The sequence below is a fragment of the Silurus aristotelis genome (assembly GCF_946808225.1).
Source record: "Silurus aristotelis genome assembly, chromosome: 26".
NCBI lineage: Eukaryota > Metazoa > Chordata > Actinopteri > Siluriformes > Siluridae > Silurus > Silurus aristotelis.
Window position 1 is genome coordinate 8,511,204 of NC_139599.1, and position 18,622 is coordinate 8,529,825.

General features: G+C 37.2%; 1 protein-coding gene across 1 annotated transcript; it reads left to right on the forward strand.

The window, feature by feature from the left end:
* Positions 1 to 97: 97 nt before the first annotated feature.
* Positions 98 to 1,728, forward strand: gig2o (grass carp reovirus (GCRV)-induced gene 2o). Its single transcript, XM_083532100.1, has 2 exons — positions 98 to 1,344; positions 1,538 to 1,728. Exon 1 carries the CDS (start codon positions 263 to 265, stop codon positions 896 to 898), a length of 636 nt encoding a protein of 211 aa, XP_083388226.1. The 5' UTR covers positions 98 to 262; the 3' UTR covers positions 899 to 1,344; positions 1,538 to 1,728.
* The last annotated feature ends 16,894 nt before the right edge of the window (positions 1,729 to 18,622 follow it).

Sequence of the window (18,622 nt, forward strand, 5' to 3'; positions counted from 1 at the left end):
TGGAAATATTTATTATATTTTGAGAGCTGAATGCAAATCTTCAGTGGCATGGGCAGCAATGTACAGGCATTTCATACATTTCCTGTTCTACTGCATTGCACTTCGACTAGAATGAAAGCAAATAAGGGCGTCGAGAAAATAAGGAAGTGAGTTTTTTTTTTGTTTGGTCCCTATTGATTTAATTCAGATGTATTCGTCATTAATTGAGGAGTCTGTCAGTAGTAACTGATTTCTTTCTTCTGTAAATGTTTTTATTGAGCTCATGGACGGCGCTGTGCGTTTTGCAGGCTGGCGCGCTATTGAAGACAGAAAGACAGTTTCAACTGACGGAGAGTTGAAATCGGACCGGGTGTACAACATGTATCATGGCACACATGTGGACAATGCTGAAGACATCATAATCAACTGCTTCAAGCCGTCCACGCGCGGACTTCTGGGAAAAGGCGTGTACGTAACCCGCAACTTTCGCAAGGCCAAGTGTTACCCGCTCCGAACCGACAAACGCGATCAGGTAGTGTTCAAGCTCAAGGTTAACGTCGGCCGAGTGAAAAATATCGACTGCTGTCCAGTGCGCACGAATTGGCACGACGAAGGCTACGACTGCGCATGGGTGCCTCCGCACAGCGACAACGCGGTGCTCAGGTCGTGCGGAGAGGAGGGCTGCGTGCACGACCCCAAACGCGTTACGGTGGTCGACGTGGCGTTTTGCGTGGATAAAGGGAAACGACGCAAGCTGCGTAATCTCATCCAGAGTCACGTGCGCAGCAACAAGTGTCCCTCGTGCCTCCAGAGTTTTCTGGACTTATCGCACGAGACGCGAGACTGCTGGGCGTGCGGAGAAATGGTTTGTCCGTTTGAAAAAGAGCATATGTGTATGAAGCAGCAGCATGTCCTGTAAAAGATCAGTTCCCTACATCTATTCTTGGACAGCTAGAACATTGGTTCTGACACATGGGCCCCCCAGTCTTGTGTTTGGGTCAAAAAAGGTCAAGACCTGCCTTCGGTACAAAGGTGCATGCATCAAACTACATTTAAATGTATTTAATAGTACGTATTTATGTATACGTTTATATAAAGATACACCCATTTTCCCATGTGATCGAGAAATACCCTCTAAGTTACTAAGTGACCGTCTTTTTCTGAGAATGTGGGTGGTCAGTCACTGTGGTGAATAAAACTCAGACAATTGTTACTTTTTTTTTTTTAACACACACAGCTAAAATAAGAAGGATGTTTGTCTGATGCATTTGGCACAATATATTTTCTATATTTGCCCATAAATGTCAATGCATTTTCATCTTACAAAGTTTCTATTGTTAGCTGTATATAATTATAAATGTTTATGTTTTATTGATGGGATGACCTTCCATTCTGCTGCAGATTCATTGTACATATTTTATTGTTTACTAACCTAATGGCAATATAACCTATAGCCTAGAAATATAATTGAATAGAAATGCATTAAGAAAGCTTGGATAATTTTGCTTTTATGCTTAGTACGGCCATGGTACAAGAGGAGACATGGTTTGTTTGTCAGTAGCCACTGCTTTAATGGTAAATACATTTTTTTTTGTACAAACTGATCCAAAATTAAAAAATGTTAATATGTTTTTATTGACTATAAAGTGTCTGTTTTATAGCACACCCAGAGCATGCAGTATGCAAAGGCAGCATATCTCTGCTGGATTTCCAATATACAATTAAATTGAACTATTGAGTAATTGTGAATGTTTTCATTGTTCTTATTTGACCATTTGGCCGTTTGAAATTGAAATAAATTAAGTTTAGAGACTGATATAAAATATGAACAACCTTGTTTAGACTATCAGCAGCACTGCATTCCAGGTTTCATACTCTGAAGTAAATTTAATGAAATTATATATGTTAAAACTGTATAAACAGCAGATTTGGGAGAGTAATTATTGTTTAATGCATATTTCTCTGACACATTCCCTTGCTTTGGCATGCTCAGTGACATTAGATAGAAAGTTTGCCAGAAAGTTCCACGGGTTGTCTGGAAGAGATCAGTTATGACGTTGACTAAAGCCGAGGAGCTCTTCAGCAATTGAATAAAGTTATGCAAATGTATGTGATAATTTGTTAATTAAAAATGACATTTTGTGTTTTTAAGGGCATAGTGATAGAGATCACAATAAAATTGCTATTTAAAAAGCAAAATTATGCAATTAAATTGAATTTCAGTTACAAATGAAGAAGCAATAACTTTCTAAAACTTTACTTTAATATTAAATTAATAGGTAAATTATATTTTAGTCTATTATTGTCAATCAGCTTATAAATAACTATAGTAAAACATGTTATATAAATATATACACTATTTTACAAAACTGAGTACACCCCTCACCCCTCGCAAACTGCGTTACTGTATGAAAGACTTTAAAAATTATGTAATAAATCATAATAATATTATTATACAGTATCGCACGAAAGTGAGTACACCCCACACATTTACGCAACCATTGTAGTATAACTTTATAAGGGACAATACAAAAAAAAATTTAACTTGGATATATTTTACAGTAGTCAATGTGCAGCTTGTACAGCTGTATAGATTTACTGTCCTCAACATACAGAGATTACTGTTAAAATAGCTGGCAACAAAAGTGAGTACACCCTAAGTTATAACAGCTGTATGTCATGTAAGCATTCAAAGTCACATGTCCTATTCATCATGTTCATGTTTTTGTCTGCTTGACAGGACCATACAAATATGTGTATCTTGTATTAAAGCAGTTGAAATTTGGTGTTTTAAGTACAATTCTCTCAGACTGAACACTGGATGTTCAACATGTACCTCATGGCAAAACACTCTCTGAGGATTTGAGAATTAGAATTGTTGCTCTCTTCACAAAGATGAAGAGGATATAAGAAGATCAGTAACACCATGAAACTGAGTTACAGTACAGTGGCCAGGGTCAGACAGAGGTCTTCCAAGACGGGTTCCACTCAGAACAGGCCTTGCAGGGATCGATCAACAAGTTGAGTCCTCGTGCTGTGTGTCAGGTGCAGAAGCTGGTTAAAAAAAAACAAACACATGAGTGCTGCCAGCACTGATTTAGAGGTTGCAGAAGCAGATGATCCGCTTGTCAGTGCTCAGACCATATGACGCACACTGCAACAAGTCGGTTTGCATGGCCGTTGTCCCAGAAGGAAAGCCTCTTCTGAAGCTGGCTCACAAAAAAGCAAGCAAACAGTTTGCTGTAGACAACAAAGATTTGTGTCTTACTTACAGTCAAGCATGGTGGTGGTAGCATTATGGTCTACATGAGTGCTGCTGGTACTGGGAAGCAATAGTTCATTGTGGGAAACATGGATTTCAAAATGTACTGTGACATTCTGAAACGGAACTTAATGCCCTCCCTTCAGAAATTGGGTCAGACACCTGTTTTCCAACATAATAATGACCCCAAACACCCCTGAACCCTATTGAGCACTTGTGGGGCATCCTCAAATGGAGAACGGAGAAGCGCTATGTGTCTAATATACAGCAGCTCCGTGATGTCATTATAGAGGAGTGAAGAGGATCCCAGCAACAACCTGTGCAGCTTTGGTGAATTCCATGCCCAGAAGGATTAAGGCAGTGCTAGATAACAATGGTGCTCACACAAAATATTGACAAGTGATGTACACTTACGGACTAGCTGACTATTCTAAATATATACTAAAATGGTTGGTGAGATGTGATATTGTATATATATATATATATATATATATATATATATATATATATATATATATATATATATATATATATATATATATATATATATATAGTAAAATTATATGAACTGTGAAGCTGTCATCAGGAACCTGCTAAGGATGCTAACAGCTCCTCTTGGATTAAGCTTCTCTGCCACATGCCACCTTAGAGAATGAAAGACCGGTTGACTAGAAGATACACAGTACTGTGGGTAAGGCCATGAGTCATCCTGGTATTGCACCTTGGTGTTTAAAATAGCGCTAGGTGAAGGATATTATGTTGGCAGTGAACTCTGAGGTGAATCTGTGGAGGAGTAAGGTATAATTATGGACCAAAGAGTGTTAGAATTGTATGTGTGCCATGCAGAGCTTTAAGTCAAGAAGCTCCAGAAAATTACAAAGGCTGGGTATGTCCCGCAAGGGCATGTCCAGCAATGAAACATGATTCCTTTGCAAATTTGTGTTCCTCACCCTGCTTAGCCAGTCCTACATGTCATCTCAGTCCCTCCAGGGCATTAGTGTTTGTGTTGCATGCTTCTGTACATACAGACACCTGCAGAATAGAATTAGACATTATGTATATATTTTAAATATATACAATATTTTGTATATATCTAGAATTTTCTATTCTATTTATGTGTATGCAATTGTAGATAATCAAGTGAGCATTCAAAAAGGTAGCATGCTTATGTTCTGAATTACCGAGCCTCAAAGACAATGGCGAAGTGGACATTGATGAGAGTAAAAAGAAGCCCAGGTGCACGTTATGCCTCGGGTTACAGCCCAATTAAATAAGGAATAATCACGCATGAGTGAATCATTTCAAGTCACAGTTATGGTGTAGTATAATTCCTCCTACACTCCTACGTTAATTATTAATTGAACTATTGAACTATTCAGTGAGCCTATTTAATTCCAGAGTTTACAGTAGAGCTGTTTTTTTATGGAATTGTGTTGGGTGCTAACTGCTAACCCGTAGTTTGCTTAATAATATTCTGTTATAAACAGAATGCAAGGAACCATTTAGTATTATAATAAACAGTGACATATAAAGGTTTTGATTTTAATGTTAAAAAATATATAATTATGTTTATGGCACATTCTTTTTCCTCTTAGAGTCCACATGAATTTTGGTGTGTTAGTACCATCCTCATGTCCCAGATATCTAAGAGACATAGAGGGTTGGAGGGCATTGTTTAGAATCAGGGGAGAAAGAGAAATGGATTTCCCTGAAGAGATTTTGTTGAATAGAGAGATATATAAGGGAAAGAGTAGGTTGTGTCTTGCAGATCTGCAGAAAATAGAACATTAGGAACAGATACTGAAATTAGATATCTTATATAGTGTACATTTACCTAATATTTGTCATTGCTTATTAAGAATATCTGAAATTAGTGAACAGAATGTCAAAAAATAAGTTTGAAAAAAATCTAGTTTATTGCATTTGCATAATAGGACATAAAAGATACTAGTTAAAACGGACTATATTTAAATGTATTAAAAGTTTTCTCTTTCTTCTTTTTGTCAAGAGCATATAGGAATTGGTGTATAAGGGTATGTGTATGAGTATGAGAATTAGGGTTGAATTTGAATGCAGTTCAGTGAATTAACCACATGGGAGCACTGTCATTCCACCACAGACACACATGAGGCTGGTCAAGGGGCTGAAAACACTTGAAACTATTTGTGTTAGACTTCACTTTTATTTCTTTCGTGAACATGCACCAAATGATTTATTGGCTTAAATACTGGAAATTGTGTACCTAAGACAAAAATCTGCAGATATTCAGAATATAGTTCTTAAATTTTTCTGCCTTAAGATAATACAAATACAACCCTCAGAGGATTTAAGGATTGTCTTCATTTATTTAAACTACGCTAATTTAATTTAGTAATGTAACCTGTAGAAGTAAAACCAGCATATGTAGCACTTATAATAAATCATGAGTCCAGATGGTTGTTTTTCTTTTTTTTAGTAAGGACCTCAGCTGCTGGCTCATACAGAATATGTGAGTTATTATTTTTCTAAAAAGGGGAATGTGTGCAGACACAGCCCTGGCAGATGTGGTGCTAAATATCGTGTGCTTTCTGATGAAGGACCAAAGGCACAGGCTGTGAACAGAAAATATCCAGAAAACTGTTCAGTTGCTATTTGGCAGTTATATAAAGCGTAGAACACACACACACACACACACACACACACACACACACACACACACACATACACACACATACACACACATACACACACACACACACACACACACACACACACACACACACACAAACCTTCCTATCTTTGTGAGGACCATCCTTTGATGTCACTATTATTCTTAAGCCTGATTATAAGAACAGAACATCACATTGCTGCTATAGCGCTTATCTATTTGCTTGGCAATCCACTATAGTTCCTGAAACAACTAAAAGCAGGCCCTATAACATGCATGAGCTAAATGGAAGAGGAATGCAATTCGAAGTCAAGTGGAGAGATTTTCTTGGATGACCAAAGGCCTCTGCTACAGCTGGCCAACTGCCTCGTATCTGGATTCAAGAGTTTGCATCATTTGTCAGAACCAGACACATGCAAGCTTACACAGGGCATTGAAGCATTTATTGCAAAAAAAAAAAAAAAAAAGATACCAGTGCACTTTAATGATAACTCCTGCTTAAAAAAATCACCAGACATTCATTTAACCTGCAAGATCCCCTATTTTGATTTGTGACAAAGGTGATTAGTAAACCTTGACATGACCTTGACCAAAGCATTTGGGCCCTCACAACCAGACTTTAACAGTTTCTTCCCTGAAGCCATCAGGCTTCTCAATACGTAGAACTGATCTGTACCAAACACACACACACACACACACACACACACACACACACACACACACACACACACACACACACACACACACACACACACACACACACACACACACACACACACACACAATTGTGTGTTACTGAACTGTTACAAACTCAAATACACACTGAAATACTCAATTCAATTCATACACTTCTATGTCTATAGCACCACCAAAATTATAACTGTTTACATGCTGTTTTGAACATTTTTTCAATTGCTGCTGTTGCTGATTTGCACACATTTGCACATTGTACATATAACATGTATCATATACAGAAGGCATACTATTCTGGTAAATTTATTTAAATTGAGTTATATTGCTAATTTACCCGTGAATCAATGGCAACACAATAATATACATCAGTCCGGACCAAAGGGCAAGCTGAAATTCGAGTTTTTAGCTAGCGAGGGTAGGCCCATGCACCCCAATAGCACCTCTAATTTAGGATAATTACATTCTTACAGCATGTGCTGTCTCTCTACTAATGTTGCCCACTTGACACGCCAACACTAATATTTGTTTGCACGCACAGTGAGCAATTCTTCAGTGAGCCCGTAAGAGCTAAGCGGCTTATTTGGCCTTTTATCGCCAAACTCTAGCTTTTGAAATTTTCATAGTCGTTTACTGAGTATAAACAGGCATAAAAACAATAATACAATTCCAATGTACTCTTATGTTCAGGACACCTTCTTGAGAGCGAAATACTTGCCAGCAACAATGCTATAAAGATAATCTAAATGGTGTGATTTATTTTTATGATGTGGATTAATTGGTGCTTTTGCCAGCAGCTAATACATAAATATAAGAACATTCTGCAACAAATCTTTTTTCATTTCATAATTTGGCACAGCATTTCTCCTGCTGTGTCTTTTTATCACCTAGACTATATAAAGTTTTTTTTGGGGTATTTTGTCTCAGGAAATCCTAAAACAGCATTAAACCAGTGCTTTGCGTAGCAATCTATAGTATATCTGTAGCTGTTTATAGTCAGGATAAATAAAGGCACAATACTCGACACCATCCTTCCTAAAGGAGATTTTCTATTGAATTAACTGTAACAAGGATACATCTATTAAACGACACTGGAGAATGATATAAGCTGTACAATGTATCACTTAGAAACAGCTTTGCCAGGTTTTAGCAAAATTTCCAGCACAAAAAAGACAGAAAAATACTTGTAGCTAGCTGTTGATGGTATATGACAGAACAGTAACAATATACTTGCTTGTGCATATACTGCTTAGAAAAAAGTTATTTTTAGTCACCTGTCTTGAAACTAAATATCTTTATTTTTCCATGTGTCCTTCTAATGGCCCAATTTTCATATTTTAATTTCTTGAAATTCTTTTCAAAAACTAAACCAAATTGATGTCAAAACTGTTACCTCTGCAACCCTGCTGACAAAACGGTTTATAGTGTTATGTTACATGTGCCTATTATTTAGAAACCTGGAAAACATGTTCAATAACTCGTTTGTGTGTCTGTGTGGTGTTACTTTATATAAAATAACCTCTTGTCTATTAGGAATGCACAGAACAGGATGTGAAAGCCAAAACCAAAAGGTGTGTGGCAATCCACTATTGAGCTATTCTTAATTATGACGCCGTTCCTTCAAATAATTTTAGTGCTTTTTTCACAGACGGAGGGCTGTAAATGCATTTGTGGTTTAGAATGGTAATAGATGTCGAGTATAGTTAGTATGGCTGTGGCCTAAAATGACTTTTAAAGGAGCTCAGCCAGCTATAGTAGGCGTGCTAGGCTAAGAATGTTCTGGAGCTAGTTTTGGGCCTTTGAACCTTTTACACTTTGGTCAGTAGCTGGCTGGTGAAGCTGCAGGCAAACTCCTAACCAAACCAAAGTGTGATATCACTTTATTTAAATGTAGTGTTTATAAGATTATATGTCACCTGTACTGGTAATGATACCATTACACATGCTTATATAATTTATAAACTTATAAACATTGCAATAGGCATTAGCTTTTCTAAAGATTGAATTACTCAATGTTGACATCAATCTGGCAGAACACACATGTAAAGTGAGATAGATTTGTAATTACATAAGTTTATGTTATGAGAGAGGCAGCTGGTATAAATGGACTATCTGGGCTAATCCCCCTGTCTGTCAAAGATTAAAAGACATCAGTATAAGGTTTCATTTTTGGCTTTTGTTTATAAAATGCCATAGGGCTTATTAGTTCAAACCTTAGTAGAACTAAGTGCATCAACATCAAGATAAAATAAAAACAAAAACACTGAAATAAACATGTAATAGTATGAAAAAAACAACACTGGGACTGAATTCATTGTAGTTTATGCTGTCAATTCTTTCAGCCCATTATGCCCTAAACTGACACATCCATTATATGTCATCAGTAACGATTAAAAAGGACAAGTGAAATGTTATAAATAGGCAATAAGAGGTGGGCTTATTAATTTAGCCTTCTTATTTTACCCCAAAATGCAGCTAGAGGAGAAACTAAAAGCAGTTATTAATAAACCTAGGTAAGAATTATTCAAATGGACAGATAGCCGAACAGTATGTTGTGTTTTTTTTTTCAGAGGAAGTGCAATCAGAAGGAAACACAGCATTGCTGCCTATCTGTCCATCTGAGGGTGCGATTACTTTGGCCTATATCACTTATATCAAGCCATCAATAAAACCTATTAACGCTATATTGTATTTTCTGAAAACTTGCTTTTTCTTCGTTGAGTGATTGATTGCTTTTTTATGACTTGTTTCAGACTGACAGATCTGACAAAATTGTGCCAGAATTATAAGAGTGGCCTATGGTTCCCATCAGACCATGTGTCACATGAACTACCTGAATCACATTGTTCATGTTCTCTTGCTACTTTGTGTTTGTTTACTTGGTTTGGCTTGGTTACTTGGTATGTTTGCAAGATAAATAAAAGGAAAATCTGCACTTGAACCTACTCCTGTCTCCATTTATGTGACACGTGACTGCTTTTCTAATTTTAACGTCCACTTGGCAAGCTTTGTCAAATGAACACCATTAAATGATGATGTGATTCAAAATTACTAAAAATGTTATACAGTCACCAATCAATTTATAGGAACACATGTACACATATTCAATCATTTAATTTAGTTCTTCAGTCAGCCAATCATTTGTCAGAAGCACAATGTTTCAATTAATGTTCACCTCAAACATGACAATGGGGAAAAATATTTGGTTGTTGGTGCTGAAACATATGTTGACAGAAGAATGACCAGACTGGTCTGAGCTGACAGAAAGTCTATAGTAACCGTGATGAGCAGAAAAGCATCTCAGAATACACAACACAGCCAATCTGATGCAGATAAACAACAACAGAGGACCACATCATTTCCATTCTTTTTAGCTAATACCCTTGCTTTGTAGATTTAATGAAGTCTCATAATCAGAGATGCTTTCTTGGGAGTACACTATGAGAAGTACCTGATGTCAAGTTTTTCTATATTCTGCATGTTAGAAAATGCACCAGCTGCATATGGTAAATGCCTGAATGTCAGAGAGAGTAATGAGCCACAGCACAGTAAGAAAGTCCAGCTTCTCCAAAATTTAAAGAAGAAGAAGAATTTAAATTTAAATAATTTAGAAAGACACTGGGTTAATCCTAACCCTTTTTAACTTTTCATTTTGTCTTGGCAAGCAAAGGCTATATGTTTTTGTATGGAGTGGGTGTCTGTGTGTACAGTAAATCTGGGCTTTCTACTCAATGAGGTGGCAAAATTGCCTTGTTAAATGATCCCAAACTATGTAAATAGGCCACTTCAGGTCGATTTGAGAGAACTTCAGGACAGCCTGCATCTGACTATTTGTGTGTTTCTAAACGTATATCACTGAACTTGACAGTTTAATGGAGTTGCCAATTATCTGTTTATTCCATTTGGCAAAGGATTTTCAAACACTGTGTGAGTAAGAATGTGTTTGTAGCTGTCTGCTTTCCTGTTGAATCATTAGTCCCTAAACAGACATTTGTCAGAAGATCAAGTTTAAGAACATTGAAGTGGGATCTCCTGGCCGATGATCTTTTTTTGACATTTTTTTCCCATGGTTCCAGGGTTGGATTTCCATTGTTTCATTTGTGTGTGTGTGTGTGTATGTTGCGTGAGACCATGCGTGAGACAATGTTTGTACCTCCTGATGCCAGACCACAACATTTTAGTCATTTGTCCCAACTTGAGTAGATGTCTTGCATTTTAAATCGAAATAAACAGATTGAAAACATTAAGGTTTTAGTAAAAGTAAGTAACAAAGTACAAATACTTCGTTACAGTGCTTAAGTAGATTTTTTAGTATTAGATGTTTACTTCACTATTAATTTTTTTTTTTTTAGAAACTTTTACTTTCACTCATTAAATGTTTTACACAAATATCTGTTCTTTCTATTTCTTGCATCTTGCACTCGTTACTTTAGTTTTAGTCTATTTGGTGACACGATCAATATTTTTTCTTATCATTGCATGACGTTTTTAGCCCATCAACCAATTTCTTGTCATTGCGTGGCTTTTTAAACCTATCACTGGTGTATCATTTCCTGCTATAATGCACTACAGATGTAGGCTAGCCTACGAAGCTAACAACAAGCAAGGCAGAAGGCAACAAGAAGTATGGCTAACGTAGTTGAGACAGAGGGAGTCAGAGATATAAACATGACTGAGAACAGATAAATTCCAGATCACCTGATCATCATCATATTTTATCTGCTTGTGTTCTATATTGTGGTTGTTCAACCTGAATACATTCATTAGATAACTATATTTGAATTCCTTTGTATTAAAATGATATGAGGTCCAGTTACCAGTGTGACACTAAAACAGTTACTAGTAATGGCTACTTTTACTTAAGTACTTGTCAGAGTCCAATCTTCTTTACTTTAACTTGAGTGAAAAAGTGTATTCAGTACTTCAACTTTTACCATAGTCTTTTAAAACATGAGTATCTGTACTTCTACTTGAGTGAAGAAGGTGTTTACTTTTGCTATCTCTGAGTTTTTCTACAATACTTACTCTAAAGGTTGAGAAGAAGATAATGCAGCCTCCCATTAAAGCCTCTCCCATTTATTTGTATTCAATAATGCCTCTCTTTTTCATATTTTTTTAATGTATTATATAATACATATACATAAATATAAAACAAATATAAATGGGTACAGTATACATGTTTCTTATTCATTTAGATAAACATAAAAATAGTAGGTCTCTCAGTGTAAATTTGTCCTAAATACCACACACAAACATACTAGTTGTCACATTTAGTCTGAATGAATTAACATTCAACTTTTTTCCAGAATATATCTTACCCATACAGTCCCACTCCAGACCACCAGAGTGCACCTTCACATAACTTTTAAATTCCTTTCCTTCTTACACTGTCTTCTATTAATCACACATGTACCCCTGATAATATTAATCACACATGTACCCTTGCCCTATGGCTGAGACCTGCATATTACAGAAGGCTTTGTCCTAAATAACCATAAACAGTGCTATGAAAAAATTGTTTCCAACATTGAATAAGTGCTCCAAACTAGGGCTGTGCAAGAATCTGGAGATACAATATGTATCATGATACAGGGGTTGTGATACAATATTCTGCGATACATTGCAATACTCTAAGCAAGAAAATATATTGGGATATTTTTCATTTTAGGAATAGGATATAATTTTAGGAAGTCTGTCATTAAGAACACACCACCATATGCAAACCTTAGCAATAGAAAACCCTGCATTTGCATTAATTACATATAAAATTACACTGCTAACCCTAACCCCTTAAACTTACCCATACCATGTAACCTGTGCCAGCCTTACCTGTATCACACCTCAGTGGAGCCAATTGTATTGCAATATGAAGAAACCCCAGCTCACCTGCATCAACGCCTGCCGCCCTGCAGCCACGACCTTAGTAGTGACGAAGTGCTTGAAAGACTGGTCAGAGACTGGTCATCACTGCAACACTACCGGACACACTGGATCCACAACAGTTCACATACTGCCAGAACCGCTCTACTGATAACACAATACACATCTTCTGCCCACAATGATGAGCCACCTGGACTGCAGGAAAGGGAATTTTGTGAAAATGCTGTTTGTGGACTACAGTTCAGCATTTGATTCCATAATTCCTTCCACACTCACCTATAAGTTGGAGGTCACTGTGTCAATGGATGTCCAACTTCCAGATAGACATGACTGTGTGGCCACTTCCAACTTCACCACCATCAAGTTTGCTGACAGCAGTGTTGTGGTGGGCCTTATCTCCAACAGCTATGACATGGCCTACCTACAGGAGATTAAAAACCTGGAGAGATGGTGCCAGGAGAAAAATCTTCTCCTGAATGTCAGCAAGACTAAGGAGTTGATAGTGGACTTCAGCTCAAAGCAGGAGCAGTCATTCCAAACTCTAAACATAAATGGGACCTCAGTGGAGAGAGTGGACAGTTTCCGGTACCTAGGTGTTCACATCACACAGGACCTGTCTTGGTCCTGACACATCAACACCCTGGTGAAGAAGGCCCGGCAGCATCTGTACCATCTGAGACTTTTACGGGACTTTAAACAACCCTCTCAGGTGCTAAGGACTTTCTACGTAGCATAACTTCTTGGTTTGGAAACAGCACCATGCAGGACAGGCAAGCACTCCAGAAGCTGGTGCGGTCAGCTAAGGGTTACATCCGCACCGAGCTCCCTGACCTGCAGGACATCTACAGAAAGCAGTGCCAGGCCAGAAAGATTGCGAAGGACCTCAGCCATCCCACAATGGACTCTTTTCTCTGTTGCGATCAGAGAAGCGCTTCAGATCCTTAAAAGTAAACTAAGAGAGAATGATGAGAAGAGTCCACCCCCAGGCCATTCAGAGTCTAAACCAGGTAACACCTAGCACTGGGACTGGGACCTCTCTTTTTCTCTTCTGTCTTATTTTCCTTTGCTGCACAATCAAGCAAACAGACACTAATGGCAAATTATTCAATCTGTTTTGTCACTGTTTTGACACTTTAAACTGTACTAATGTCAATATCTGTCATAGACATATTCATCCCTTTCTGTTAAATCATGTAATATTCTATTTCCTTTTTTTATACCTCATAGTTAGACTCTACTTTTAATATACTTATACTAATTTTATTTATTTTTACGTTAAGCATTTCACTATATCGTACTCAGTATGAATGTGTATGTGACAAAAAAATAAATGTATTTAAAATTTTAATACATAAACAGAATTAGTGAGTATTATTGAGTGAAGATTATTGTATTATTGTTTTATATTATTATTATTACTACTATTAGCATTAGGCTAGTTGCTGAAGCCATTTAGAACCTCAAAGGTACGTCATGCATTCTCACAAGCGCAGTCGAATCTAGCTTTCGTTTTTTGTGATATATAGCACGTTTTTAATCCACAAATTTTGCTTACTTTTATTAATTGCAAAGTGCAACCACAAACAGCACATGTCCCTGATTTTTATGTCATTTTAACATATTCCAACCTGAAAAACCAACCCACATAAACAAAACATATTGCTGTCAAAAATTCAACACTGCTAGTACTTCCGTTATAAGGTATACCCCTAATTGTTTTTACTGCCACTCCCAGGAAAAATTTTAAAATGAATTTTTAACATTAGTTGTGTGCCCTTATGTTAGAACTTTCTGTCAGAGATAAGAAGACTATCTATCTAACAGTTGGGATATAAACTCAAAATGAAACAAGTGCCATGAATATTGTATACACTTTTTTTTATCATCGATATTGCATTTTTAAGAATTGATACTTTATCACCAAACAAAATATTACAATACTCACGTGTAACGATATTTTCTTACACCCCTACTCCACACCAACAGGGGGAACTGAGAGAACAAACAACACTTTTTTTCACATTTTTGCATTCAGGCTAGGCCTTGGTGAAATACTTCAAGCTAACTTGCCATGTCAAGATGCCATGCAATGAGTATGCACTGTCCACTCTCATAGAAATGTGGTGAGCTCATTACTTGGAAGAAAATCCCTTTAAAACCTTTTTATCTGTTAAATGTCTATCCACCAATTTAGAAAGTCAAAACACATTAACAGGTAAAACTACCTTGAGAAGAATATCAGGTTGAAGTCTACATGCTTCATCCAGTTTAGATTCCCAATATGTTTAGATAAAACTCTGAGGAAAAACAAATTCAAATCTTTAATACTCAGAGTTAATATGCATCTCAATCTCCACAAAAAAGATCTTGAGTAGCAGTTTGTGACATAACATGTCCCTTTTAAATGTACTCAGAATTTAGTGAAAAACAACTTCTGGTTGGACACTATGTGCAAAGAAATTGAATATTATTTTAAATGATGCACAGATACACTTAAACCAAACCCTAAAGCTAATTATCTGTTTGACTCCCCATTGTAGACCATTCCTCTTCGATCACCTCCCCTTTTTGTAGATTGTTGGCACACTTGCATAACCTTCAGAATCCTTCTCAGCTCTAACTGGTGGTGAAATATCATGTACTACCTGGTTGACTGTGTGGGTTATGGAGCTGAGCAATACTATTGGGTTCAAGAGAGAGACAGCCTAGATTATTTATTGATTGCAAAACTTAATGTAGTACATCTAGATCACTCAGTGGAGGGCCCCATCTCAGGGAATATTTGTGATTAGGGCAGAGGTTTGTGAGGGATCAGGGTTTAATTTCCCATAATAATAAAACACAGACATTGGTTCTTCTAATTTCATGTGTAATCACTATATAAAGCACACCAACTTTTAGGTTCAATTGAAACCTTAAAGTTTGCCTAATTATAATAGTAATATTCTGAGCCCTGTTATGTTTTTGTGGATCCTCCTGTATGTTTTTATTTGTACTTTTCTCTGTCCTTTTGCCCATTCTCTGATGACATTTGACTTTTGCCTACATTGTGTCCAATAAACCAAGATCTTTGTTTCGATAATTTTAAAACAGTTTTCCAGCAAGCATGTGTATCATGTTTACAAGAATTCAAAGAATAATGCTCTACAGCATAATTTGAACATGATTTAAAAAAGAGCATCCTAAAATTGACTAATTGACAGGTCATAATTTATATAAATATGCGTGTAAGGCACAGCATGTTCTTGGTCTAACACATGTAGTACAAGCACAAGTTTTAACTGGGGGGGTTACTTCATTCTGCAAGTGTGCATGGTGCATCTTAAGTCAAGCGCAGGTTAACTTGGGATCAGACACATTATTCCAAGCTCTTTCAAAGTCATGCTGGTCTTGTCTGTTGGCAACCATCAAATAATGCTTGTGTAATACATGCGCAAAACTGGTTGAGAATATATGGAGACCGATTACATTAGCTAAGAATAAAACAGATATACTCCCAGGATGAATGCACAAACACACACATCATACTTTAGTGAACCTTATTTAGAAGATGTAATGTCTCCTGAGTCAGATGCACTCTCTGGTGTTCGAGAATAAGTGTCCCAACGGATACAAAATCCAAATCCAGAGAGGGGAATGTGCTAAATGGTTCTGATGTGTAAACTAGCATTGCTAAAAGGTCACCAAGTGGTCTTTTTATATTTTCAATTACAGCACAGCTCTGGTTTCTTCTGAATAGAGGATCAAGACATCTCCATTTCATCCTGTGCAATAAACACCCAAAGGACAGCTATATTTCTGCCTCTGCCCTCATGTCACCACAAAAACATCTTAGTATTCTGTGTGCATATCTGTGTGTGCTTGTCTAATTTGACTTTATGTTGTGCTGTCTGTCTGTTTTACAAAATCCAAATAGATACTTTCAAGCATATTTGGATACTAATCGCAACAGCAGTGCATAAACATAATTCACATTTGAAATTATACTTTTATTTAGATCACCAGCATTTGTCAATGTGAATCATTTGATTTGATATTATCCTGAGCTGCAAGTAATTTGTCACAGATGCATGAATGCATGAGCTTTTGGTCTAGCAGATCTCATTTCAGGTCTAATTGTAAGCAGCAGAGGTAATAAAATCTGGGAAAATGTAAATAATCTTAAAATTTACAATGCATTTACAGAAAAAGGGCAATTTTAATAGTGTTTTTATTGAACTTTTTACATTCATTTATTTTTTTATACATTCTTGCAAAGTTTGGTCCATACATACTGGGACGGGGACAATTTTTGTATTTTGCTTTTGGTGTTAACAAGGGGAAAATACAAAAATTGTCCCTGTCCAAAATATTAGTGTACCTCTATTTCACAATTTTTTATTAATATAAAGGTAGTCCATAAGTATTTAAATTGTAACAAAATATTTGTCATTTAAATATATTATGGACTACCTTTATATTAATAGTTAAAGAAATCTGCATAAGTTTTTTTACATTGTCATCTTTGCCTTATTATGTAATAAATAAGGCAAAGCTGACAATGTAAAAAAACTTATGCAGATTGACTTGTCTTGAATTAAATTGTGAAATAGAGATACGCTTTCATTTCTGAACCAGAAAATAAATGATGCAAGCATTTGCACTTAACTACAGCTTTATGAGACCGAAGTTCTGTGCACATGTGTGATGTTCAACTCAGACAGCAGGTGGTACCCTGACACTAGTGGGAGTCTTTTAAAGGGTTATTGTTACTTGTTTATTTTTAGAATTCTTCATGACTAAGTTTTATACACAAATTTCTTTAATAAGTGTTCTGTGACAAAATATGTTTCAGTAAATTGTACTTGAGCAAAGCACAATAGCATAATGACCAGATTCCCCCCCCCCCCCCCCCTTATTTTGTATTGCACTGACCTCCAATAATGTATCCCAATGGTTTTTTGGACACACTTTGTGCTTTTCCGATATTTATGTCATGAGGTCATGTGCTTTCTTGAATCACTAAATAGGAACTCGGTTGTAAAGGGTCATTTTGGAAAATCTACTTGATTGCCAACAACACTAAGAAGGAAACCATCATGTCACAGAACTCTACAGTGACCTCATCCCTCTTTCTCTGTTCTTATTATTTTTTCAGAACCTCGCTGAGAACCTTTCACCAAAGTGTCAGACATACTATATCCTGTATAGGCTTTATCACAGAGTAACTGACAGTCAAATGCAGTGTCATGTGGATTAAATATGGTAGAAATATGGACTTTAGTTTATATTGTAAAATACTAGATAAACTCTTGAGTCTTGAGGAAGAAACGTTGAGAGGATTCAGACTGAAAAAGGAAGGTGTCCAGGTTACATATGTAACCCTGGTTCCCAGAGGAAATGAGACGCTGCTTCATCAATGATTTGGGAAAGCTTCCGCGTGTCCACATTCTGAACCATGTGTATAATCAGTCCTATAGAGAGGTCAGGAGGCTATAAATGTACATGTGATGGAGCCAGTGCTAGCTTCTGAAGAGGATCCAAGTGCTGCATGGATGCCGGCAGGTGGCTTGGGGACACAGCGTCTCGTTTCCCCAGGGAACCAGGGTTACGTATGTAATCTGGAGACATTCCTCTTCAGGAACTCGAGCTGTGTCAACAATACTTTTGGAACGAGAGTCCAATACCACCAGACTGACCGAGTCCCTGCCTAGTGTGGATGGGCACAGCTAAGTCAAAGGAAAAAGAGGCCAGGAGAAGAACAAGCTATAAAACCTGCTGAAGGTCAGCGGGGTAGACCAGACAGCAGCGTTGCAGATGTATTGGAGAGAAACTCCAGAGGTCAATGCCTTAGAGGCCACCACACTTCGAGCAAAGTAAGCTCTAACCCAAAAAGGTGTGGGGAGACAAGAGAACCCATAAGAGAATGAGATACCATCCACAACCCACCTGCTGAGGGTCTGCTTGTTCGCAGGGAGACAGTTCCTAGAAGGGCCATAGCAGATGAACAGCTGCTCCGCCTTCCTCCACAGTTCCATGGAGAGGGCTTGAAGGTCCACTACTCTCTTCAGAGAGGAGATGGTCACAGGAAACACAGTCTTAACTGTGAGAAAACCTCAAAGTCACCGCAGGGAAAGGCTCAACGGGAGGCTCAGAAAGGGCCTCCAGAACCCTGAAGAACGTTA

Excerpts from the sequence above, each read along its gene's own strand:
- gig2o (XM_083532100.1), top strand. The coding sequence starts at position 263 with ATGGACGGCGCTGTGCGTTTTGCAGGCTGGCGCGCTATTGAAGACAGA.